This window comes from Physeter macrocephalus, chromosome 9, assembly GCF_002837175.3.
Source record: "Physeter macrocephalus isolate SW-GA chromosome 9, ASM283717v5, whole genome shotgun sequence".
Lineage (NCBI taxonomy): Eukaryota > Metazoa > Chordata > Mammalia > Artiodactyla > Physeteridae > Physeter > Physeter macrocephalus.
In genome coordinates, this window is record NC_041222.1 from 57,828,562 (window position 1) to 57,853,946 (window position 25,385).

General features: G+C 39.0%; 2 protein-coding genes across 2 annotated transcripts in view; one reads left to right on the forward strand and one right to left on the reverse strand.

Moving 5' to 3' along the window:
- Positions 1 to 1,812: 1,812 nt before the first annotated feature.
- LOC114486823 (uncharacterized) lies at positions 1,813 to 5,635 on the reverse strand. The gene is made up of 3 exons (XM_028493475.1): positions 5,578 to 5,635; positions 4,848 to 5,500; positions 1,813 to 2,426 (listed from the first exon to the last, which is right to left on the reverse strand). The coding sequence occupies exons 1-3, from the start codon at positions 5,633 to 5,635 to the stop codon at positions 2,340 to 2,342; spliced, it is 798 nt and encodes a 265-aa protein (XP_028349276.1). The 3' UTR covers positions 1,813 to 2,339.
- The window catches only part of CCDC171 (coiled-coil domain containing 171), a 341,681-nt gene continuing 321,634 nt past the window's right edge, over positions 5,339 to 25,385 (forward strand). The window contains exons 1-4 of the mRNA XM_028494006.2: positions 5,339 to 5,428; positions 6,865 to 6,918; positions 12,466 to 12,623; positions 19,821 to 19,956. Coding sequence (XP_028349807.1) covers positions 12,580 to 12,623; positions 19,821 to 19,956 — 180 coding nt within the window. The 5' untranslated portion in view covers positions 5,339 to 5,428; positions 6,865 to 6,918; positions 12,466 to 12,579. The remainder of the gene's footprint in view (positions 5,429 to 6,864; positions 6,919 to 12,465; positions 12,624 to 19,820; positions 19,957 to 25,385) is intronic.

Consider the following 25,385-nt stretch of genomic DNA (forward strand, 5'->3'; position numbering starts at 1 on the left):
GAGTTCCATTCCAAGAGCGCATTCGTAAGCCCAATTTGTTCGTAAGTTCAACAGTTAGCCTAGGTACCCAAATAACACAATCAGCTATATAGTACTGTACTGTAATAGGTTATAATACTTTTCACACAAATAATACATAAAAAAACACACAAAATAAACATTTTAAATCATACAGTACAGTACCTTGAAAAGTACAGTAGTACAGCACAACAGCTGGCATACAGGGGCTGGCATCGAGTGAACAGGCAAGAAGAGTCACTGACTGGAGGAGGGAGAGGAGGTGGGAGATGGTAGAGCTGAAGGATCATCAGCAACAGGAGACGGAGGGCAAGCTGCAATGTCACTCACGCCTGACATTGATGGCACAGGTTCTGGTTCCTTGTTGGAACCAGATGCACATTTGCACCTTTGAAAGTTTGAAACTTGAAGGTTCGAAGGTTCATATGTAGGGGACTTACTGTATTTAACATAGGGAAAGGTAATTATATCGGTTTTGGTTTTCAATGCTTATCCTTTTATCCATCAATTCCTATTCTAGGTATTTATACTATGACTTTAAAAAGACAAATATGTGGGACTTCCCTGGAGGTCCAGTGGTTAAGACTCCACGCTTCCACTGCAGGGGGCGTGGGTTTGATCCCTGGTTGGGGAACTAAAATCCCACATGCCGCATGGCGCGGCCAAAAAAAAAAAAGACAAATATGCAAAGTATACCTTTGGAGACAGTGTTTTATTTTTATTTTTTAAGTAAAGAAACAAAGCAGAAACAACCTAAATGATGGGATAAATTATGGGCATTCATAAAATGGATTACAATACAGCCATAAAAGGTATATTTTTTCATATTAACATAGAAATGTATTAAAGCTGTATTGTTAAGTTAAAAAATAAATCTACCTACCTACCTACCTATCAGTAGAAGTGATGTGCTGGAGCTGGCTCCCACGGGACTCTTGAGAGCCAAATGTATATATTTCTTCTGAACTCTGCAGTCAAGAGACTGCATGTTGGTTGCTTGTAATTAGCCACAGTGGCAGTATTTAGTATACATCACAGAAATCAGCACACCACTGGCTTCAAATAACAGAAAACATGACTAGCACAGACTTGAATTCTAAGACCATTAACTGTTTTGGTCAGAAGCAAGTCCAGGAATGGATCAGAAACTAAGGAGTGTCATGGAGGATCAAGGCTCTTTTTATTCTCACCTCAGTAGGTGTGCCCTTACATTTCATTGTTCAGAACTGGTAACACAGCCAACCCTAGCTACCAGGGAGCTTTGGAGAGCCAGTAGCTAGCAGGAGGAAATAGGATAGATCAGACCATTCATCTCCTTAAGTTCTACCTATTACTGCTGCAAACAAATTAAGGTTTTCAGCAAGGATGGTTTAGGAAATGGAAAAGCAGTGTCTGCTACTGTTGTGTGTATGCACACTTGCGTAAATACAGAAATAAATGAATAAATGTGCCTTCTTTAAAACGTATTTATTTATGCATCAAAATGTTATATTAGAAATATAATACATTCCTAACAGTTTTTAAATCTAGACTGGGAAGGTAGGACTTGGGGGAGAATTTTACTTTTAAAATTGCCCTGACTTAAGTGACCATGTATTTATTATCGGAACAAAGGATAAAGACATATGCTTTTTTGAAAAAAATTAAAATACATGTGAAACCACTTAGCATAGTACTTGGCACATATGTTTAATAAATAATGTTATCTTTTATATTAGCCTATATATCTTAAAACTTTTAATATAAGTCCATATCTACCTCTTATTACATTTATTTGTGTTTTCTGTTGCTGATGTGAATGAGAGGGAAGATTTATTGTGAGATAGGAGAAGGTAAGGCTGGAAAGGCAGGTGGGGACAAGAATAAGGGCCCTTGATGGATGGAGGAAAAGTAAGGGTTTTATCCAGTAAGGACTGAGGAGCCATTAAAAGAATTAATGAAGGGTAATGTAATCAGAGTTATGCTTCAGAAGGATCATTTCCGTTGTAGCACACAGTATGGGGATCGAAGGAGCAAAGAACCAGGGCCACCAAGAGCAACAATTATGGCAGGGCTCGCAGTTCTAACAATTGATACCAAAGCAGCGTAATAATCAAGCACCTGGTGTTTGAACCTTCTGGGAGAGGTTACTAGGGTCAAAAGGATGTGGCTCATCTGGTGTTAAAAAACCCTGCGGCTCACATGTACACAATCAGCTCATAACACTCCCTTAGTGTCGGAAAGGTGCATATGTGCCCTTAGGCCTGCTTTTGATTTTTTTTCTATTTTTTGATCTTCTCCTCTCATATTTCCCGGTTTAAAAATGCCCTAGATGTTAGTTGTCAACTTGTAAAAATGTTGAGAATTTGCACAGGAGGAGGAGGTGGGTGACTTGCATCAGCCACAGCAAAGGTCCTGATTACAAGTGTCTGGATATGAAACAATAAGGAAACAAATAAATGAAGATGATTAGTAGGAGGCATAGAAAGGCCACAGGAGACAAAGTAAGTAGGATTTAGTAATTCTCAGATGAAGGAATTGACAGCCTGAGAGAGAAGAAAGATTCTCTAAGTTTTTTTTGTTTGGGTGTCTGAGATTATAAGTTTTATAAATAGGTAGAGCAGTTTGTGGGGCTCCAGTGAGAAGCTGAGAGAGATCATTGTTTTACATATATTGAACTCAATACTGACAGACATTAAAATGACACTGTTCAAATGAGAGTTAAAAAATTCAAGGTCAGAGCTCAGCTTATGATATTATGGTATGTGAGGTGGACATAAAGAATTGAAAGTTGTGGACCCAGAGTTCACACTTGCAGGAATGGATGACATCACCAAGAAAGCTACTGTGGTAAATGGTGAAGGTTGAGGGCAAAACTGAGAAAGTATCCCCTCAAGGGGCAAAAGGTGATAATGGTTTCCTGAGCAGCAGCAAAGAGGTCAGAGAGCTGCCTAAACCCTGAGTCTCACCTATGCTGGAGGGAAATCTGAGGGTGATCAAAGTGTCAGCGAACTCAAGGAGCCTGGGATTTGGTAATGAGGTCATTATTGACTGTGAAAGCTGTTTTGGAAGAGTGGGGGTGATGGATCGAATAATATCTCAAGAGAAAGAATGATATCAGAATTGTGACTCGAAGCTAAAAGAGAAGTGGGCTAGACAGCATCTTTCTGTACAGCTTTCCTAAGTAGCATGTTAGGCAAACAAGAGACAACAAAGAATTGACCTTGTAACTACTAGAAAAACACAGAAAACCTCCAAGTATTTGATAACTGATAATAGTCTGATTTACTGTTTAATTATTAGAACTTTTCTGCTCAACATCCTTCATTTAGCTCTGTTGCTTAGTAAACTAAGTATGACCTAGACGGCCCTCTGTGATCTGGGTTCTGCTTACTTCTCCAGCCTGACATCTTACTCCCCACATCCGCTACCCCAAGACCGCACACAGAGCTTTGTTCAGTTTTCCAAATGCCTCTTGCTGTTTCCTGCCCTGTTTGCAGTTTCCATGTCTTCCAATTCCTCTTAACTTGGTGAATCTGTAACTACCTTCCCAGACTGAACTCAAAAGTTCTCTACAGAGCCTTTCTGGTTGTTCAGGGTTGATATTATACTTCCCTCTTCTGAATCCCACTGCACCTTTATCATGTATCCTGCATTTCTACCACCTAGTTCTGGGCTGGGTATATAGTCTGTATTCAATAAATGCTGAATGAACAAGTAAATGAAGATTGCAAGTCTTCATGTTGCATCCATTTTTTTCATTTTAAAAAAGTGTGCAGTATAAGTACATTTGGCATTTCTTGCTGTACAATATTCAATTTTGTGATTTTGCTAAAACACAAATAAAAATTTTATATTATTTAAAACTTGTAAAGTAAAAAAAGCCCTAATATCATCAGTCTGTTGTAATTGTCCATTTCGTTTCTAAATGTTAGAGTGGGCTCTTTTCTTTCCATAAACTCTTTTCTTTGAAGAAATTATCCTCTTTTTGGCTAAACTATTGAAGTGGGATGTGCTTCCTTTCCTAATCTAAATGACTAAACTCAAGCCAATTAAAGTTTCAGAGTTTCAATGTTACAGGAATCAAGGAGGTTTTAATCCCAGGGAGACAGGGGAAAGACGGTCCCTACACCTGGTTTCAGGTTGATTACAAGCCACAAGGCACTATTTTGGCATAAAAGGTTCTTTTTGTATTAAACACCTTTTCGGGAGGAGGAGGTGGTGGTGTTGAAGATTAAATCCTGAGTCAAAATCCCGCCAATTTGCATTGTTCTTTGGGGGACAGGCTTTCAAAAGCCAAGGAACAAAAGAGAATTTGGTTTTCCAATCTCCCTGAGGCGGCAGCGGCTACCAGGAGAAACCAAAGTATAAATTATCAACGAGGAAAGCGTGTGTGGGGTGCGTGTGTATACGTGTGCGTGTGTCGGGGGTGGGGAAGAGGAGGGTAGGAAAGGGAGCTGGAGCACTTCCTAAGGCTCTGAGGACTTTTTAATGAGGCACCTCGTTACGTAATATTTATAACGAAAGGCACCGCAGCAGCATCAGCGCGCTGGCCCGCATTTTCCGTCCCCGTTTACAACCACCAGCTGGGATACAATGGGGATGGGAGGAAGGGACTAGAAGCGTCCGGCAGGCGGAGAGCGGTCTAAACAGCGGGAAACCAACCACTGGTGCAGAAGCGAGCCCAGAGAATTTCCCCCGGTTCTGGCCCCAGACCACGGACCCCGAGGGGCTGTACTGACACTACGGATCAGCAGGGGAGCCAGCTTAAAAATGCAGCATCTGGGATCCGACCTCTTAAGATTTTTATTCAGTAGGCGGGGAAAAGGAGCTAGGGCTTAGAAACCTGCCTTTTCAGTCGGCTCTCTGGGGATTCTGGGACGGTGACCCGGGAACCTCACACTGAGACCACCACACTGGAACGTGGGCCGAAGGATCCTCAGGCGGGGGTAGAAGTGGGGAAGGCCCGCGCCAGGCGCGGGACCGCGCGCGGTTGCGAGCGCGCCGCTCCCCAGCAACAGCGCATGCGCCGATCGCCTTCCAGCGAAGCCGCGCAGCTTCGCGGGCCCGGATCTTCCAATCGGAGCCCGGCGTTCTCCGAGTGCGTATCCTGGAGCTGCCGGCTGCCGGAGGCGGGAGGAAAGGGGCCGCCCGGGCTCGGGCGGGGCCGCGGCCAGCGAAAGTCTGCGGAGGTCTGCGAGGGAAGTCGAGTCTCCGGAAGTGGCAGTTGTAAACACCGTCTCCCTGGGGCTGGTCTCCCTCTTGTTCCCCCCTGTGCTCTTTATTCCCCCTCCCTGGGTCCTAGAGTCCGTCGTGTTCCAACAGTTTTTGCTCTGACCCCGCGGTCTGCCTGGGCCTCTTTCTGCTTTTGAGATCCGAAGCTGCCCCAGGGGTCTTGGGTGTGGAGTCTGGATCACGGGAGACCCCTGAGGTAACCACCGGGTGTGGGGTTTTGGAGGAGAAAGATTTGGGCGGGGAGGTGTTGAGAGGAAAGGTATGGGGGCTGCAGTGAGGGTTATGCGGACCCCGAGTTAGTTTGAGGCTGTTCTGTGGCAGTTCGTGTCGTCTGTGGGGACACACCTCCAGCTCCCTGGGCCGGGCCTCTGCGCCCACCTGGAGGAAGATCTTCCTGGAGCATCCTAGCCAAAGACCGCTGCCTCAGTACCCAGAGGACTGGGTAGGGACCAGAGGGCAGGACCCAGAGGGCCTGGACTTGGAGCTTCTTAGGTTTACAACTCCGGACTGCTGGGCTCTTTCCCTCTCAAGAATCAATAAGTCCTTCGAGGACAAGGACCAGGTCTTTTTCATCCCTTTTTAATAAAAATGCCAGCCACACCCTAGACATTCTATAAATGCTCGGTAAACGAAAGAAAGAGTTTATGCTAGGTTGTCTTCTGTAGCTTCTACGCCAGGACTCTTAGGAGGCAGAAGAGAGGGCTGTGAGTGTTTCCCGGGCTGTGCAATTTCTGCAGAAGTGGAGCCTACTTTTGACTGTTTTTTATTTATTCCATGTGATATTTATCCTAGGCAAATACATTTTTTTTTCGTTTTAAGCAGATCTCCAATGATAACTGCGTAAATTTGCTTGAGAAGCAATTTCATTAGGTGTCCGACTCTTTTGAAGACATTACACATCTTTTTTATAGTTGTTTTCATAATCTTGGTGAAAAGAACCTACCATTTTTTGTCACTTGTTTTATTGAACAGTTAGTGCCTAATAACAAAAGCCTAGAGTCAGAAATGCACTTGGTTTCCCTTGAAATGAAGAGGAAACAAAGGCAGTGCAACCTAAAAGGAAAGATGAAGGCAGTAATTTTAGTCTGGAGCTTTCTGTATTAGTCTGGTGGAGGCTTTTATTAGCTGTGTGACCTCAGGCAAATCACCGAAGCTCCCGGGGCATTAAGATGCCTTATCTGTCAGATAAAAAGGATGGACTTGGTCTCTAAAGTCCCATTTAATTCTAAAATACTTTGATTGCCTCAGCCCATTTGTCTTGGTCTTGTTTTCATGAAAGAACCAAACATCTTTTTTAAAGGTGAAATGTGTAAGTTTGCTGATAGACACCCACAACACAGTTGTGGTTACTGTTGAAGACAGCACTGTGTTATGAAAGAGGATGGATTTAGGAGTCAGCCAGAATATGAGCTTGAATTCTAACCCTCCCACTGGATATCTTTACACGAGTTACTCAACCTCTCCAAGCCTCAGTGTTCTCATCTGTGAAATGTGCATAATAATCTCTAGGGTTATTGGGAAGATTCACTGAGATCAGGTATGCTTAATGTAGTGTCTGGCATGTAGGAAGTGCTCAATAATAGCTTTTATCTTTTCGTTCTCCCCCCCTCCCCTTTCCCCTGATCTGTGCAGACACACTGAGAGAGATGAGTACATTCTGGATGACCCACAGGATTCAGATGTGAGGTAGGAATACTTAGTACCAGTGGTGGCTCTGAAATCTAAAGCAGAATTGTCTTACTTACTCTCGGGATGTCCAGACCATTGATCTCTTGGCCTCAGTTGCCCCATTACCTATTTCTAAAAACTTCTTATTGAAGAATGATATACATAACATCCCCTCATCTGTTTCAGTGGGGATGGTGAGAATAGTCCAACTTCACTACCAGGAGAAGATTAAGATATTAATACATTAACATAAAAAGCTGATTTAAACTTTGCTGTTATCCATTACTGCCCAAAGGATGCCCTGGTTTTGGCCCAGCCCTGTGGAAATTCCATCCAGATTCAGAAATCCACTGGAAGTCTGAGTCATTTCTCATTAAGAAGACCCTGACTTGTAGTTAGTTTGGAAGTGTGAAAGAATGATCTGTGTTTAAGATATCTGCAGTATTGAGCAGAGTGCTTCCCTGACAAGCAAGGGAAGCCATGGGGTGAGCCATGTCTTGAAGGTCAATAGCAAGGCACACAGCAGAGCTCTGGAGTCAGGGATTTCTCAGTCTAGGTGTATTGATGGGGCTTTGAATCCTGACTTCGTCACTTACTAGAGATGTGACTTTGGACAAGTGACTGAATATCTTTAAGCCCCAGTTTCCCCCTGGTATAAAATGAGGATATTAATGGTATCTTCCCTTGGGGTTGGTGTAGAGTGAAATGAGATAATCTGTAGAGTCTTGAGCATGATACCTGGAGAAGGGTTGTTTGCCACAGTAGGAATGATGACAGCAGGGAGTGGCTTTGGGGTGTCAATTTGTTCATAGATAATGATGAATATTTTCAAATAGAAAGATTATTTAAAGAGTTACACAGATATTGAGGCTGAAGAGAAAGGCTAACATTGATTGCGTATCATAAGAAATTTTTAATTACACATATAGATTAGCCAAATTATTGTTTATCTTAACTTGTAACATTTCATAGGGAAGTTTCAAGTAAAGCTAGGAACATGTATTTATGTGGGGACCCTGCATTTCTTTGGCTTAGTTAAATGAAAATATTCCACTGATATTTTCATTACCGTACCTAGCTACTTTAGCTTCCTCATCATTTCCTCTTTCCATTCTGGTGAAAGAAAAGGGAGATTTTGCTACATCTCTGCTATATTCAATAGCATAGAAGTCCCATCATAGTTTAAATTCAACCATAGACCTACATTTGGCCCTTTGTTGATTTAGTTTTCCTAAAATACAGGTAGGACCTTGAGCCCTGGTGTCATCAAGAGCTGATATCAGCGAGAGGAAGAAAATAAGAATTTGCCCAAGGAGACTATAGACAGGATATATTTTTTATGATGATGAATGTAAAAAATTGGGATATAATTCACCTAACATAAAATTCACCATTTTAAAGTATACAGTTTTATGGTTTTCAATATATTCACTAAGCTGTACAGCAATCACCATTATTTAATTCCAGAACATTTCCATCACCGCCCCCCCGCCCCTCCCCCCCGCCAAAAGAATCCTCATAACCTGCTAGAAGTCAGACCCAATTCTCCCTCTCTCTACCCTCTGATAACCACAAGTCTGTTTTCTGTTTCTATAGATTTACCTATTCTGGAAATTTCACATAAATGGAGTTATACAATATATGGCCTTTTGCATCTGGCTTCTTTCACTTAGCATAATGTTTTCAACGTTCATCCATGTTGTGGCATATATCGGTACTTCATTTCTTTTTTTTTTTTAGATGTTGGGGGTAGGAGTTTATTAATTAATTTATTTATTTTTGCTGTGTTGGGTCTTCGTTTCTGTGCGAGGGCTTTCTCTAGTTGTGGCAAGCGGGGGCTACTCTTCATCGCGGTGCGCGGGCCTCTCACCATCGCAGCCTCTCGTTGTGGGGCACAGGCTCCAGACGCGCAGGCTCAGTAGTTGTGGCTCACGGGCCTAGTTGCTCTGTGGCATGTGGGATCCTCCCAGATCAGGGCTCAAACCCATGTCCCCTGCATTAGCAGGCAGATTCTCAACCACTGCGCCACCAGGGAAGCCCCGGTAATTTATTTCTTTTTATTGCTGAATAATATTTCATATTTTGTTTATATATTGGCCAATTGATGGATATTTGGGTTGTTTTCACTTTTTGGCTATTTATGAACAATGGTGCTATGAACATTTGTGTACAAGTTTTTGTTAAAGTCCAGTAATTATCTTAGAATGTGTCTTGTTGTTGGTTGTGCTGGGTCAGTATTCTCAGATATGCAGTTTGTTTGTTGAAAGTGTGGATTAAAATCTTTGTATTTCAGGACAGTTTTCTTGAATTACAGTTTTTAGTGTTTGTTCTGTTTCCCTTGCTTTGATCTTCTTATTCAGGGACTCCTGTTGTCCGCATGTTGGTTATTCTTTGCCTATATTCAGTATTTTTTCACTTTCTCTTGAATCATTTTGATCTCTTTCTTAAATTTTTAGTTAAAAATTTTACTTCTTTTTTGTTTCATAGGTCCTTAAAGGCATTTTTTTGATCATGTGTATTTACTCTTGTTCCCTCTAATTTAATCTTCCTTGCAGAAATGATTTTTAATTTCTAATTCTTTCTGATCTTTTTCACCTTATTTCTGAGGTTTTTTAAAGTTTTAATTTATTTTAATTTTTCTGATATTTATATATTTATTTATTTATTTAAGAGAAGTCAGTTCAGTATTTAAGTGCCTTATTCAGTCTCTAATTCTGATTCCTATTCTTTCATGCCTTATACCATTTTGTTAATGTCTTGTAGCTCATTTTGAAGTAGTAAGTTATGATTTTCATCTGTTTTGTGGGCATGTCTTTCTGTCATTCTTTCATTTATAGGCGTCCATTCTGTTCCTTAGTCTCTATTTCCTTATGTTTGTATGGGATTTGACCACCCTACTTTTCTGTTGCTTATTTTTATGAAAGGTTACTTTACCTGAACTTTTTTTTTTTGCGGTACGCGGGCCTTTCACTGTTGTGGCCTCTCCCGTTGCGGAGCACAGGCTCTGGACGTGCAGGCTCAGCGGCCATGGCTCACGGGCCCAGCCGCTCCGCGGCATGTGGGATCTTCCCGGACCGGGGCACGAACCCGTGTCCCCTGCATCGGCAGGCAGACTCCCAACGACTGCACCACCAGGGAAGCCCAATTTTGTATATACTTTAGAGCCTTGTACATTACTCTTAAGTTTGGAAGAGTCCCTTCTAACTCTTATACTTCCATTCTGAAGGCAGTTCCTCTGGAGTCTGAGCTTTGGGGGCATGGTGGTAAGATAAAAAGATTTTGGGACTCAGTATCAATCAGAAGAGCTTGATTGAGTCCTTGGTGTCCCCTACTTGGTAGCTGACTGGCCTTAGGCAAGTCATTTAAGACTTTCTGAATTAGATGAGTTTCTGTAATTGAAATGAGGATAATGAACCTCAGGTAAGGTAATTTATAGTTTAACTGTATCAACAATGACCTTGTAGAAAGAGCTTGGGCTTTAGAGTTATATAGACAGATAGTAATGAGTTGGAATTTTGGTTTTGTAACTATGTGTCTTTTGACAAATTACTTCTAATCTCTTAGTTTTCTCTTTTGAAAAGGATAATCTTTACACTGCAGTGTTGTAAGGATTGGAGTTCTATAGTTCTATGTATAAATAAAGTACCAAACACGGTTCTTGACATTTTACTAGGTGCTCAATAGATTAATGATAGTGGTGTTTGTTTGTCTACCACTATTCCCAAACTTAGTATTTAGGTCCCTGGAGAAATGGGATTTTCCCCCCCATCTTGGTAAAAGTTCTGGCTTCTTTGTCCTAGGTCAAACTCTTCTGCATCAGCTGTGTGAATCACTGACTGTTTTGAAGATCCCTTAGTGTTTGGCTGCAGGAGCCATTAGTCAGTTCTCAGTACTGTGTTTGAGTCTACATCTCAGTTGGCTTATTTCAGTCTCTTTTCTTTCAGTGATCTCTCTCAGGGTTGTTTATTGGGAGCAGGGACAGATCAGTTTAGATTTTTTTTGGGGGGGGCATCTTCTAGCTATCCCTGTATATCTACAATTTTACTAAACAATTCTTTTTTTTTTTTCATAATGGCGTGCCATGGTGGGTCATTTATCACTCAGTGTCCTGGCCTCTCAGTGGACCCTTTTACTTTTTATTATTTTATTTTTTTGGTTGCGCCACATGACTTGTGAGATCTTAGTCCCACACCAGGGATTGAACCCAGGCCCCTGGCAGTGAGAGCTCCAAGTCCTAACCACTGGACCATTAGGGAATTCCCACTAAACAATTCTTTTATTACATCTTTAACCAGACCAAATCACCCCAAGTGTTACCTACTCCTTTCCTTTATCAGAGATCTCAGAGGGTTTGTGTTACAGTAATAGAAACTGACAGTGACTGTGTACTGTATATGTGCTGTGTATATTACTTAAATATCAAATATATGAGCTTGATATCGTTATCTCCTTATGGTTGAGGAAACAAGCTCAGAGAGTTTAAGTGACTTGCCCATGACCGCATACTTGTAAGATGCTTATTGGAATCCTAGCTCAGATCTATCTGAGACCAAATCTTATGGTCTTTCTTAGGACTTCTACTGGGATTACCAAGAGACCTTGTGAGATCTTCATATTTGTGTCTATTTGGAGTTAGTTATTGTTATCTCTCTGGTTGAGATGTTTACCCAGAGATTCCTTCATACGGTAGTAAAGTAACTTACAATAGTTGACTCTGTATAATTTGGAGTATCTCTGGTAGAAGAGTGTTCTGGAGAGAAGGCCAGGGTAAGTGACAAATACTCTCTCCTTTCCTTTTTCCTCTTCAATCCCTTGGGAGAAGGCCTTTGAAAATTACTGTAAGATCTTTTATGTGGGAATGCCTTGTCCTCTTTGATATAACATTGCATTAAAAATATTTCATTTATGAAAAAGTCTTTTCGGACCCCAAAACATCCCTGGACTGCATTTTCTTTCATACTGAATTCTGTGCCCTAGAGATAGGCACTACCTATTCCTCTTCCAGTTTAAGAACAATTAGTCACTATTTTATTACTTTTTATTTGAGAAATTAAAATAATACTATTAGCTTATCTTATAAGAAGGAATTTCTTTCTAATGTTTTGTCATTTTTGTTTCTAATCTTATTTAAAAAGAAATAAAACACTGTGGCTCTTATTTTTTATTTTTGTAACTTAAAAAAAATGTTTATTTATTTATTTATTTAGGCTGTGTCGGGTCTTAGTTGTGGCACGCGGGGTCTTCATTCTGGCACGTGGAATCCTTTTGTTGTGGCATGCAGACTCTTAGTTGTGGCATGTGAAGTCTTAGTTGTGGCATGCATGCGGGATCTAGTTCCCTGACCAGGGATTGAACCTGGGCCCCCTGCATTGGGAGCACGGAGTGTTACTCACTGGACCACCAGGGAAGTCCCCAAACACTGTGGCTTTTAAAAATACAAGTATTTACATGTTTTTAAAAGAATAATCTTAAAAATACAGGTAAGTCAAAAAACAAAAGAAAAATCACCCCTAGTCTCAGGACTCATATAAATAACTACTGTTATATTGTTTACTATTTTAACAGACTTCAGCCCGTGTAACCTGTAAGCCACAGACATCTTGGACAGTTTTAATCATTAATAACGAAGTATATCATTAAGCAACAGTGGGGTATCTTGAAAGAGTTGGAAGACTCATCATGAGTTTGAACACTTCAAATAATGCCCCTGGTGATATCCAAAGGTAAGCCTCCAGTCTCTTCTTCTAGTTGAGGAATGCTTTTGGTTGCAGGGAGCAGGGAGAAATACGTGGTTGGAGAGGCTGATTTTAAGAATTCTCACGGGATGGTAAGGGAAGTGGAAATTTCATGGGACTGGAGGAGCAGGAATGATGCCTCATAGAAACCAGAACTGGGTCTGGAGACTCTGTGTGGCTCTTTATGCTCCTTTGTTAACTCAGTGTGCAAAAGTCAGTGTCTGTACTTTCTCCACTCCCTAGAGACTTGATTATTCTTTTCCACTTCTCTAAATCTTTTCTTCTGCTTATTCATTATTACTTGGCTTGCCACAATCTGTGTTGCTGTGTTTCCTCTTATTTCCTCATTGCCCCAACTCTGATTCATCACTCTACTTAAGTGTTCTGTTAGTTTCAGCTCATTTTGCTAACTGCCTCTTTTCTTGGAGTTTACATTCTAAGAATTGCTGTTGCTCATCTTTTTTGTACCATTCATATATGCCTTTGGGTGAGGTGCCTACCTTTGGTTTATTCATATCTCATGTGAATAATATAAAAACTCTGAGTCCATAATACGAAATGGAGCCATTTCGGAGAGTGCAGCTCAAAGTGTAGTTTACGAAGAAATAAGTACAGAAATTGAAAGCAAGTGTTTAGAAACTTTTATAATCATGTAACATAGTAATTTTCTGTTTGTTGAATCTAATAATAAAACACTTAGAATTGAATTTTATCTGTTTTTAAATTTTCTTTTTTACTTATCGCTTTTAAATATATTTTACAGAAGCAATGGGAGTGGGGTGGGGATAGTCCTTGCTCACATTTAGTTTGAGAAGAACTGATCTTGAGCACCTTTTCAGCAAGGATGTGTGGGTGGGGTGAGTACCGTGACTAACATGTACTTTGCTTTATAAATAGGATTTGCTTTGTAAACGTTTCCCACCTGTCCTTAGGAGCTACCTGAAATCCTTTCTGGAGCAAGACAGAGAATAAATGAGTAAAATATTAAAATTTTTCTTTACTAAAATTTTATCTTAAAAAGAATTTTTTCTTTTATCAGATGTTTCAGGGGTTAAGAGTGAGGTCTCATCAGCTGGTTCTCCACCACTGTGGTGAGGAAGATGGTTCAAAAACTGCTAAAGAGAGTGTTTTAAGGTTCCTTCTTGCTCTGATATCCTATCTTATATATGTGCATATGTATATATGCACATAGATATGTGTATTTTAATGCAGATAATGCATGTGTTTTTAGAATAATTTAAAAAATACAAATGAATAAAACAATGAAACTGCTTATAATCCTACCACTTAGAGTTAACTACTGACAGTATTTTGGTATTTACTTGCCCAGACCTTTTCTTTTGAACATATAAATACATATTTTAAAAATTAGAATAATATTTTACATTATTTAGTATCTTGCTTTGTCAATTTTGGGGGGAACATCTTGCCAAATTAATATACATCTGTCATAATTTTTAATGGTTAAATTACCCTTCAGACTTCTAGAATCTGGACCGATGAAGTTATTTAAACTCTGCTATTTACCACAAATTTACTTTCTGTTTCTATAGATTTGCCTTTTTTGAACAATTCATATAACTGGGGTCATACAATATGTGGTCATTTGTGTCTGGCTTCTTTTCAGTAGGCATGTTCTTCAGATTTATTATGTTGTAACGTGTCAGTATTTTGTTTCTTCTTATTGCTGAATATTATTCCATTTTATGGATATATACATTTTAGTTAACCATTCACCAGTTGATGGACATTTGGGTTGTTTCCACATTTTGCCTATTATGAATAATGCTGCTATAAACACTTGTGTGCAAGTCTTTGTGTAGACATTTTATTTCTCTTGGGTAGATTCTTAGGAGCACCATTACTTCATCATATAGTAAATTTATGTTAAAATTTTTAAGAAACTGCCAAATTGTATTCTAAAGTGACTGAACCATTTTACATTTCCACCAGCAGTGTATAAGGGTTTTATACATTTCCACATCCTCCCCAACACTTTTTGTTTTCTGACTTTCTGATTATAGCCATTCCAGTGAGAGTAAAGTAGTATGTCATTGTGATTTTATTTTGTGTTTTCCTAGTGAGCAATGATGTTGAACATCTTTGCATGTGCTTTTTTTGGCCGTTTGTGTATCTTCATTGGTGAAAAGCCTATTCAGATCTTTTGCCTGATTTTAAATTGAGTTATTCATCTTTTTGTTATCGAGCTTCAAGAGTTCTTTATATATTCTAGGGGCTTCCCTGGTGGCACAGTGGTTAAGAATCTGCCTGCCAATGCAGGGGATACGGGTTCGAGCCCTGGTCTGGGAAGATCCCACATGCCATGAAGCAACTAAGCCGGTGTGCCACAACTACTGAAGCCCACGTGCCTGGAGCCCATGCTCCTCAACAAGAGAAGCCACTGCAATGAGAAGCCCGCGCACTGCAATGAAGAGTAGCGCCTGCTCACCACAACTAGAGAAAAGCCCGTGCGCAGCAATGACGACCCAACACAGCCAAAAATAAAAAAATAAATAAAATAAATTTATTTTAAAAAAAGAGTTCTTTATGTATTCTGGATACAAATCCTTTATCAGATATGTAATTTGCAAATATCTTTTCCCATTTGTTGGCTTGACTTCATTTTCTTGATAATGTCTTTTGAAGTGTAAAAGTTATTAATTTTTATGAAGTTCAATTCTTTTTCTTTATGGATTGTGCTTTTGGTTTCATATCTAAGAAATTTTGCACAACTTAAGGTCATGAAGATTTTTCTCAAGTTTTTTTCTAGAATTTTTATAATTTTAGTTCTTACATTTAGGTCCGGGCTCCATTTTAAGTTACTTTGTAGTATATGGTGTGAGGTAAATTTATCTTTTTGCCTGTGGAGATCAGTTGTTTTAGCACCATTTGTTGATAAGACTATCTTTTCCCCATTGACTTTTCTTGACACCTTTGTTGAAAATGAATTGACTGTATATATATGACTTTATTTCTGTGGTCTCAATTCTGGTACACTGATCTACGTGTTTATTCTTAATTCAAATTCTACACTGTTTTGATTACTGTAGCTTTATGGTAAGTTTTGAATTTAGAAGGTGCAAGTCCTCCCATTAGTTTTTCTTAAAGATTATTTTGGTTTTTCTGAGTCCTTTGCTTTTCCGTATAATTTTTAGGGTCAGCTTGTCAATTTCTACAAAAAAAGCCTGCTGGGATTTTGGTAGGCAATATGTTAAATCTGTAGATCAATTTGGGGAAAGTGGCCATCTTAAAATACTAGTCTTCAAATACATAAATGTGAATGTGGAATGTCTTTTCATTTACTTAGGTCTTCAATTTAGTTCAACAATAATTTATGCTTTTCAGTGTAGAAGTCTTGAACATTTTTTGTTAAATTTAATCCTAAATCTATTTTATTTACTTGATGCTATTATAAGTGGAATTATTTTTTAAATTTCAGTTTTGGATTATTTATTTCTAGTGTTTAGAAATGTGATTGGTTTTTTTTTTTTTGTGGTTTGCGGGCCTCCCTCTGCTGTGGCCTCTCCCGTCACGGAGCACAGGCTCCGGACGCGCAGGCCCAGCGGCCATGGCTCACGGGCCCAGCCGCTCCGCGGCACGTGGGATCCTCCCAGACCGGGGCGCGAACCCGTATCCTCTGCATCGGCAGGCGGACGTGCAACCACTGCGCCACCAGGGAAGGGAAGCCCCTGTGATTGGTTTTTGCATATTGATCTTATATTCTGTGACCTTGCTGAAATTATTTTTTAGTTCTAGTCTTTTTGCTTCTTAATGGATTTCTTAGGATAATCTTACAGGATCATGTTCTTTGCACTTAAAGACAGTTGTACTTCTACCCTTCCAGTATATGTGCCTTTTATTTCTTTTCCTTTTTTTTTTTTTTTTTTTTCCTGATTGCACTGTCTAGAACCTCCAATACAGTCTTGAATAGAAGTATTACTAGCTGACATCTTTGTTTTGTTCCCAGTCTTAGGGGAAGCTTTCAGTGTTTCACCATTAAGTTTGATGCTACTTTTTGGCAGTTTTTCATAGAGGCCCTTTATCAGAACAATGAAATTTCCTTGTATTCCTAGTTTGTTGAGAGTTATTTTTAATTTTTTAAAATCATGAATGGGTGTTGGATTTTGTCAAATACTTTTTCTGTATCTGTTGAGATGATCATATAGTTTTCATCCTTTGTTTTAGTAAAATGGTATATTACATCACTTGAGTTTCAGACATTATACCAATTTTCTATTTTGGGGATAAATCCCAATTAATCATGTTGTAATTTAATTCTTTCAAAATGTTGCTGGATTTGGTTTGCTAATGTTTTGTTGAGGATTTTTTGTATCTCTATTCATGAAAGATATTGGTCTGTACTCTTCCTTTCTTGAGATGTCTGCCATATTTTGGTATTATGTAATGCTGGACTCAGAATGATTTGGAGAAATGTTTCCTCTTCCTCTAATGTGAGGATATTATTTCTTCCATAAAGTTAGGTAGAATCTGGACTTGGACTTTCTCTATGATTAGATTTTTAAAATTATTAATTCAATGTTGTTATTTGTTATAGGTCTATTCAGATTTTCTCTTTCTTTTTGAGTTAGTTTTAGTAATTACTGTCTTTTTAGGAATTTGTCCATTTGATTTAAATTGTCTAATTTGTTAGCATAAAGTTGTTCATGGTATTCATTATAATCCTTCTAGGTTGGTAGTGCCATTCCCTTTTTTATTCTTTGCTTATACTTTGAGTTTCTTCTCTTTTTTCTTTGTCTAGCTAACCAAAGGTTTATCAAGTTTATTTATCTATTTAAAGAATCAAATTTTGGTTTCATTCTGTTTTATTTTAGTCTTATTTTAAAAAAATTACATATGCGTGTTATTTAAAGACTAATTGTTCTAAAAGGCTTACTTACTGCTGTTAGGAAAAATAGCAGTACTTATTACCTTGAGACAGATAACTTTCTTTATCCCTAGAAAGAATCATTTTCAGCTCTCTGAGATGGTTTTTAAAAATCCATATCTCTTCAAACATTTTTTTTTATATTGCTATTTGATTTTTCATGTTTAGCCATTATCTACTGACTTTCCACTCTAGAAGTTCATAATTTAGTTTTCATTCATAATTGCCTCCTTTTTCTATTCTCTCTTCATTTAGTGATAAGTATCTTGGTTAGATTAATCAATGTTTACATTATCGTATAATTATCAAAACTTCCCAGTTGAGCCATGTAGTAGTATTCGGTGACAATTTTTTCTCTCGTATACGTTTTGTTTTTCTTGGATTTAATTAATAGTTGTCTCATTTGTTGTTTAGTTGGCTTAATTTCCATGAACTTATGAATTCAACTTCATACTCCCACCAAGTTTTATAAATCTCTCAATATGTTCACACAGTTGATGTAGTCTGTTATTTTCTCTTTTCATCTTAAAGAAATTACTCCTGGAGGTATTGGCCAGTACAGTTGGAACAGATTGCCCTTTAAGTGATTTGCTGCACAAATTTCACTGGGTGCTTCCTTTCATCACTATCTTAGACATCCCTTTGCTGTTTTCTTATCTTGAATACCGTGCTTCTGAGATCCCATTTCTTTCTTTTTCTCAGTGTGGGTCCTTATTTTGGTGAAACGAGTCTTCAAGTAGCCCCTTATGAATGTTTTGATGTCTTGTAGATCTGAAATAGTCTTTCTCATACTCTTGTCTTTGAATGGTACTTGTTGAGCATAAAATTCTAAATTGGATATTATTTTCTCATGCAATTTTTTTAGGCATCTGGGAGATTTTTGTTTTTACATTTATTTATTTAGTTTTTCATTTCTTAGTTTGTGTTTTTGATTTCCAAGAGCTCTTTTTTTGTTCTATGAATATTTCATTCTTAATTACATCCAGTTTTTGTTTTACGGATTTTTTTATCCTCTCCTATTTTTCTGAGGATTTTAATGTTAAGGGTTTTTTCTTTCTCTTTTTTTAAAGTTATCTTTTCCCTGCATCATCTTTGACTTCTTCCCTGCCCCTTGTAGTCTCTGTCTTTCTTATCAGATGCTGCTTAACTTCTGGTGATCCTTGGCTCTCTGTTCATATTTAAAAGTAGAGGCCTAAAAAGATGATTGGAAGCTCAGTGTATGAGGCATTCTCTGTAGGGTGATCTGGTTAAGCTGTTTTGCTGGAGAACCCCTAACATTGGCATCTTTAGGTCTTTTTCACCTTGCTGGTTAGATTCTCCAGGGAAGATCCTTCTAGTCTCTGCTTTGGCTGACATTGTTCTGTTAGACAATAAGTATTAGAAGACCAGGGATATAATTTATTATATAACTTTTTACTCGAGTCTCTTGCTTTTGGTATGGAACACTTAACCGATTTATATCTGATGTCTCCAATCCAGAGACGTTCTGTTTTATCCTCTCCAGGGGATAAACCCCTAGTGTTCTGCCACAGTGGGGAAGAAATCAGTACCCAGTTGTGTGGTGTATAGGGTAGAGGATCTGAGGATCTTATTATTTGGCAGACTTTCAACCAATTCTCCTGTTTTCTACTCTGCTTTTACCCCCATTTTAAAAGGTGTTGCCAGTGAACTGAGCTTTTTGGGACTCTGGTGTAAATCAGGTTGCTTTTCCTACTGTTGGCTTTGAATTCAGCTCTCTTATATAAATCACTTACCACTTATCCACCTGCGTTACAGCTTCCAGTATTTTATTGCTATTGTCTCATCTCTGGTACTAATTCTCCTTGTGAGTTTATATCTCTAAATTCTCTTTGCTGTTAAATTAGTTAAAATTTTAATTTTACTTTTGGGGAGAGAGTAGAACTTTACTCTGCCATTTAAAAGCATGAGTATGTATTCTTTTATACTTTCTCTTTTTGAAATGTGTTATATTTGCAATAAGTAAAATATGTTATTTAATAAGGTTAAAAGGAAAGAACTCAGTCTTCTCCAAAACTTGCCAGCTTGTGATAGGATCAGGTAACCTTTATTGCCTATCTTGAACAATATGGTGGTTTCCTAGTGGACAGTGGTTTGTTTCTAGTCATATACTGCTTTGCATTTCTATGTAGCTTTTGCAATCAATATCTTTTACTGGCATGTAAGTTTCTTTAGGGTAAGGACTGTAACATGTTCCCTGTTTTTTTTTTGAAAAATAAGTTATCAGAAATACGGGAAATGCTGGAAATTTACTTAATAATAATTGTATTTTGATCTCATAGGTTGAAGAATGCCTCATCTGATATAAAACAAATGGTTAAAAATGAAACAGACTTGGATATTGCTGCTGATCTCAGAAAGAAACTCCATCGGGCTAAGAAAGAAAAATTAGAAATAACAACTAAGCACAATGCAGAGGTAGAATTTATTTTCTTCTCAAATAATGTTAAAAGTAGAGTTTGATTATTTTAGATTCATTTCATGTTAGAAACTACTTGTTTTAACATTTGTCACTGTAACATTCTTGTGCTTAAAAAGGACATTAATAAAACAGATGGTTTTTTAAAATACAGTGGAATTGTATAGGAGTGTTCAAGTAGAAATCTAATGAAGTATTTATTGGTATGTTGCCTTAATTTTATTTTAATTAATGAATTATATTTGCTCAAAAGTGTTAATTGATGAATGCGTTTGGTGACTAAGGGATTTGTAAATTAGGCATTTTGGAAACCTTAATGTGGTTTCCTTATGGTCTCAGTCATAGAACAGTCTCTTAAACAATTAGATTTGAGTATGGAATTTTTGATCAGTGTGATTCATGAATTATCTTAGTTTCTTTTTCAATTGTATCATTATATCTCTTATTTTATTAGTATGTGTGTGTGTGTATATATATATATATATATAAATATCTGTATTTCATCTGTATATGCATATATTCCAAGGATAGAAGTTATTTTTTACTCTAGGATAATTCATGAATTATATGTTTATGTCTCTTCTGTCTGTTGTCTTTCTTCTCTGTTTTCTTCTTTTTCTTTATTTAAATCTTACTCATTCTTAAAGCTCAGCTAAGGCAGCCCAATGTAGTGGAAAGAATATCGAGTTACAGAGACCTGGACTCATTCTTGGCCCTTCCATTTACAAGATATGTGACCTTGGGCGAGTTATTTATCCTGTACATCTTTGGTTTCTCATTGTGAAATGCTGGTCCCAAAGGGTTGTTGAGATAATTAAATGAAATAGAATTTGAGAAGTGTCTGTGCACTGTAATAGTAGTTGTAATTTATTGACAGTTAAGCATAAACAGTGTATTTTCCTTCCCTTTTTGCTAAATTCCGATGCTGTTCTGTCAGGAAACCTTTTAAAACCTTGCTAGGTGAAAATGATTACTCCTTTCTTTCCTCTCCCATAACATGTTGCTGTTACAGATATTTTAGAACTAAAACATTTATTTCATGCTTACCTGCGCTTCTTTAGTCCTTAAGCTTCGTGAGAGCTGAAAGTAGTGACCATGCTTTGTCCCTGTACCTGTCAAGTTGCTTATTGGCACGTAGTAGGCCCTCAGTAGCTGTGTGTTGAATAAACGTTTGGAAAAATGATTTTTTTCAGGTTCTCTAAGGAACAGTGATTTATGATTAAAATAACTAGTGATCAATCTATGACTGTTTTATTTGTATTTTTAATGGCAATTGAGGTAATTTTAAAGTGATGATTGAAGTAGTAATTGCTTTTATTTATGTTGTACTATTACATACTGAATATAAAGTAGTTTTTGTTAAATGGGTGCTAATTGTTCATAATCTCCAAAACTTATTTTATAAACCAAATGTACATTTTACTTGAGAATATTAGTGTCATGATAATCATTCATCCATTAAATATATTCTTTCACATATATTTATAGTTATCACATTTCTCTTACCAGAACATACATTTATTATCTTTTATTTGATCAAAATATTTTGAATTATGTGTTCACATTAAAGAGATTGGAAATTATCTCATGGAAGAAAGAGAATTTTCTTAAAATAGGTAGTTATAGTTGGTTCAACTCCAGGTTTGTATTACTGTTCAGTTTTACTGTTTCAGTTATTTGTTTAGCTGATTTTACTCATATTATGTAGTAATTTTTTTAGCCATGTAATTTCTAAATATGTCCATTATAAAGCAAGGCAGAAAGGAATGAAACTATCTAAAAACTAAGGCCAGATATTTGCCTTATCAGGTACTCCTAAGGCTAACACACTGGGTGATTGGCAGAAAATTTCTTTAAAATCTAAGTGTCCCAAAAATAGATGAATGGATAAAGAAAATGTTTCAAATATATATATATGATATATATGTGTATATATATATATATATAATTTAAAAAAAATTTATTTCTTTATTTTTGGCCACGTTAGATCTTTGTTGCTGCATGCAGGTTTTCTCTAGTTTCGGCGAGCGGGGGCTACTCTTCGTTGTGGTGCGTGGGCTTCTCATTGCATTGGCTTCTCTTGTTGCGGAGCATGGGCTCTAGGCATGCGGGCTTCAGTAGTTGTGGCACGCAGGCTCAGTAGTTGTGGCTCGTGGGCTCTAGAGTGCAGGCTCAGTAGTTGTGGCACACAGGCTTAGTTGCTCTGCAGCAGGTGGGATCTTCCCGGACCAGGGCTCGAACCTATGTACCCCTCATTGGCAAGCAGATTCTTAACCACTGCACCACCAGGGAAGTCCGTGTGTGTGTGTGTGTGTGTGTGTGTGTGTATAAAATGGAATATTATTCACGAAAAAAAAGAGTGACATCTTGCCATTTGTGACAATATAGATGGACCTTGGGGCCATTATGGTAAGTGAAATAAGTCAGATAGAGAAAGACAAATACTGGAGGGACCTTCAAGATGGCAGAGGAGTAAGATGTGGAGATCACCTTCCTTCCCACAAATACATCAGAAATACATCTACATGTGGAACAACTCCTACAGAACACCTACTGAATGGTGGCAGAAGACCTCAGACTTCCCAAAAGGCAAGAAACTCCCCACGTACCTGGGCAGGGCAAAAGAAAAAAGGAAAAACAGAGACAGAAGCATAGAGACAGGACCTGCCCCTCTGGGAGGGAGCTGTGAAGGAGGAAAAGTTGCCACACACTAGGAAGCCCCTTCACTGGCAATGACGGGGGGTGGGCGGGGGGGAAGCTTTGGAGCCATGGAGGAGAGCACAGCAACAGGGGTGCAGAGGGTAAAATGGAGAGATTCCCGCACAGAGGATCGGTGCCGACCAGCACTTACCAGCCTGAGAGCCTTGTCTGCTCACCCGCCGGGACGGGTGTGGGCTGGGAGATGAGGCTCCGGCTTCAGAGGTCATATCCCAGGGAGAGGACTGGGGTTGGCTGCATGAACACAGCCTGAAGGGGGCTAGTGCACCACAGCTATCAGGGAGGGAGTCTGGGAAAAAGTCTGGACCTGCCTAAGGCAAGAGACCATTGTTTTGGGGTGCATGAGGAGAGGGGATCCAGAGCACCGCCTAAACGAGCTCCAGAGATGGGCGCAAGCTGCGGCTATTGGCGCAGACACCAGAGATGGACATGAAATGCTAAGGCTGTTACTGCAGCCACCAAGAAGCCTGTGTGCAAGCAAGGTCACTATCCACACCTCCCCTCCCGGGAGCCTGTGCAGCCCACCGCTGCCCGGGTCCCGTGATCCAGGGACAACTTCCCTGGGAGAACACACATCGTGCCTCAGGCTGTTGAAACGTCATGCTGGCCTCTGCTGCTGCAGGCTCACCCCACATTCTGTACCCCTCCTTCCCTCCAGCCTGAGTGAGCCAGAGCCCCCGAATCAGCTGCTCCTTTAACCCTGTCCTGTCTGGGTGGGGAACAGACGCCCTCAGGCGACCTACACGCAGAGGCGGGGCCAAATCCAAAGCTGAACCCCAGGAGCTGTGCGAACGAAGAAGAGAAAGGGAAATCTCTCCCAGCAGCCTCAGGAGCAGCGGATTAAATCTCCACAGTCAACCTGATGTACCCTGCATCTGTGGAATACCTGAATAGACAATGAATCATCCCAAAATTGGGGCAGTGGACTTCGGGAGCAACTGTAGACTTGGGGTTTGCTTTCTGCATCTAATTTGTTTCTGGTTTTATGTTTATTTTAGTTTAGTATTTAGAGCTTATTATCACTGGTAAATTTGTTTATTGATTTGGTTGCTCTCTTCCTTTTTTTAAAAAAAAATATTTTTTCTTTTTCTGTTTTTGTGAGTGTGTATGTGTATGCTTCTCTGTGTGATTTTTTTCTGTATGGCTTTGCTTTTACCATTTGTCCTCGGGTTCTGTCTTTCCATTTTTTTTGGATAGTTTTTAGTGCTTGTTATCATTGGTGGATTTGTTTTTTGGTTTGGTTGTTCTCTCTTTTTTTATTACTTTTTTATTTTTAATAATCTATTTTTTATTTTAATTATTTTATTTTATTATTTTCTTTCTTTCTGTCTTTTTTTTCCTCCCTTTTCTTCTGAGCTGAGTGGCCAACAGGGTCTTGGTGCTCCAGCCAGGTGTCAGGCCTGAACCTCTGAGGTGGGAGAGCTGAGTTCAGGACATTGGACCACCAGAAACCTCCCAGCACCATGTAAAATCAAACGGCGAGAGCTCTCACAGAGATCTCCATCTCAACGCTAAGACCCAGCTCCACTCAACAACCAGCAAGCTACAGTGCTGGACACCCTATGCCAAACAACTAACAAGACAGGAACACAACCCCACCCATTAGCAGAGAGGCTGCCTAAAATCATAATTAGTTCACAGACACCCCAAAACACACCACTGGACGTGGTCCTGCCCACCAGAAAGAAAAGATCCATCCCCACCCACCAAAACACAGGCACCAGTCCCCTCCAGCAGGAAGCCTACACAACCCACTGAACCAACCTTACCCACTGGGGGCAGCCACCAAAAACAATGGGAACTACTAACCTGCAGTCTGCGAAAGAAGACCCCAAGCACAGTAAGTTAAGCAAAATGAGAAGACAGAGAAATACCCAGCAGATGAAGGAGCAAAGTAAAAACCCACCAGACCAGACAAATGAAGAGGAAATAAGCAGTTTACCTGAAAAAGAATGCAGAGTAATGATAGTAAAGATGATCCCAAATCTTGGAAATAGAACGGAGAAAATACAAGAAATGTTTAACAAGGACCTAGAAGAACTAAAGGGCAAACAAACAATGATGAACAACACAATAAATGAAATTAAAAGTTCTCTAGAAGGAATCAATAGCAGAATAACTGAGGCAGAAGAACGGATAAATGACCTGAGAGATAAAATGGGGGACATAACTACCGCAGAGCAGAATAAAGAAAAGAGAATGAAAAGAATTGAGGACAGTCTCAGAGACCTCTGGGACAACATTAAATGCACCAACATTTGAATTATAGGGGTCCCCAGCAGATGAAGGAGCAAAGTAAAAACCCACCAGACCAGACAAATGAAGAGGAAATAAGCAGTTTACCTGAAAAAGAATGCAGAGTAATGATAGTAAAGATGATCCCAAATCTTGGAAATAGAACGGAGAAAATACAAGAAATGTTTAACAAGGACCTAGAAGAACTAAAGGGCAAACAAACAATGATGAACAACACAATAAATGAAATTAAAAGTTCTCTAGAAGGAATCAATAGCAGAATAACTGAGGCAGAAGAACGGATAAATGACCTGAGAGATAAAATGGGGGACATAACTACCGCAGAGCAGAATAAAGAAAAGAGAATGAAAAGAATTGAGGACAGTCTCAGAGACCTCTGGGACAACATTAAATGCACCAACATTTGAATTATAGGGGTCCCAGAAGAAGAAGAGAAAAAGAAAGGGACTGAGAA

What these genes read in the sequence shown, in the direction of transcription:
- LOC114486823 (XM_028493475.1), bottom strand. Translation starts at nt 5,635, where the DNA reads ATGCTCCAGGAAGATCTTCCTCCAGGTGGGCGCAGAGGCCCGGCCCAG. An exon ending in CCCGGCCCAGGGAGCTGGAG is followed by an intron (nt 5,501 to 5,577) that starts GTGTGTCCCCAC and finishes CCCTCACTGCAG; the next exon opens with CCCCCATACCTTTCCTCTCA. An exon ending in CCAGAGAGCCGACTGAAAAG is followed by an intron (nt 2,427 to 4,847) that starts GCAGGTTTCTAA and finishes TTTCATATCCAG; the next exon opens with ACACTTGTAATCAGGACCTT.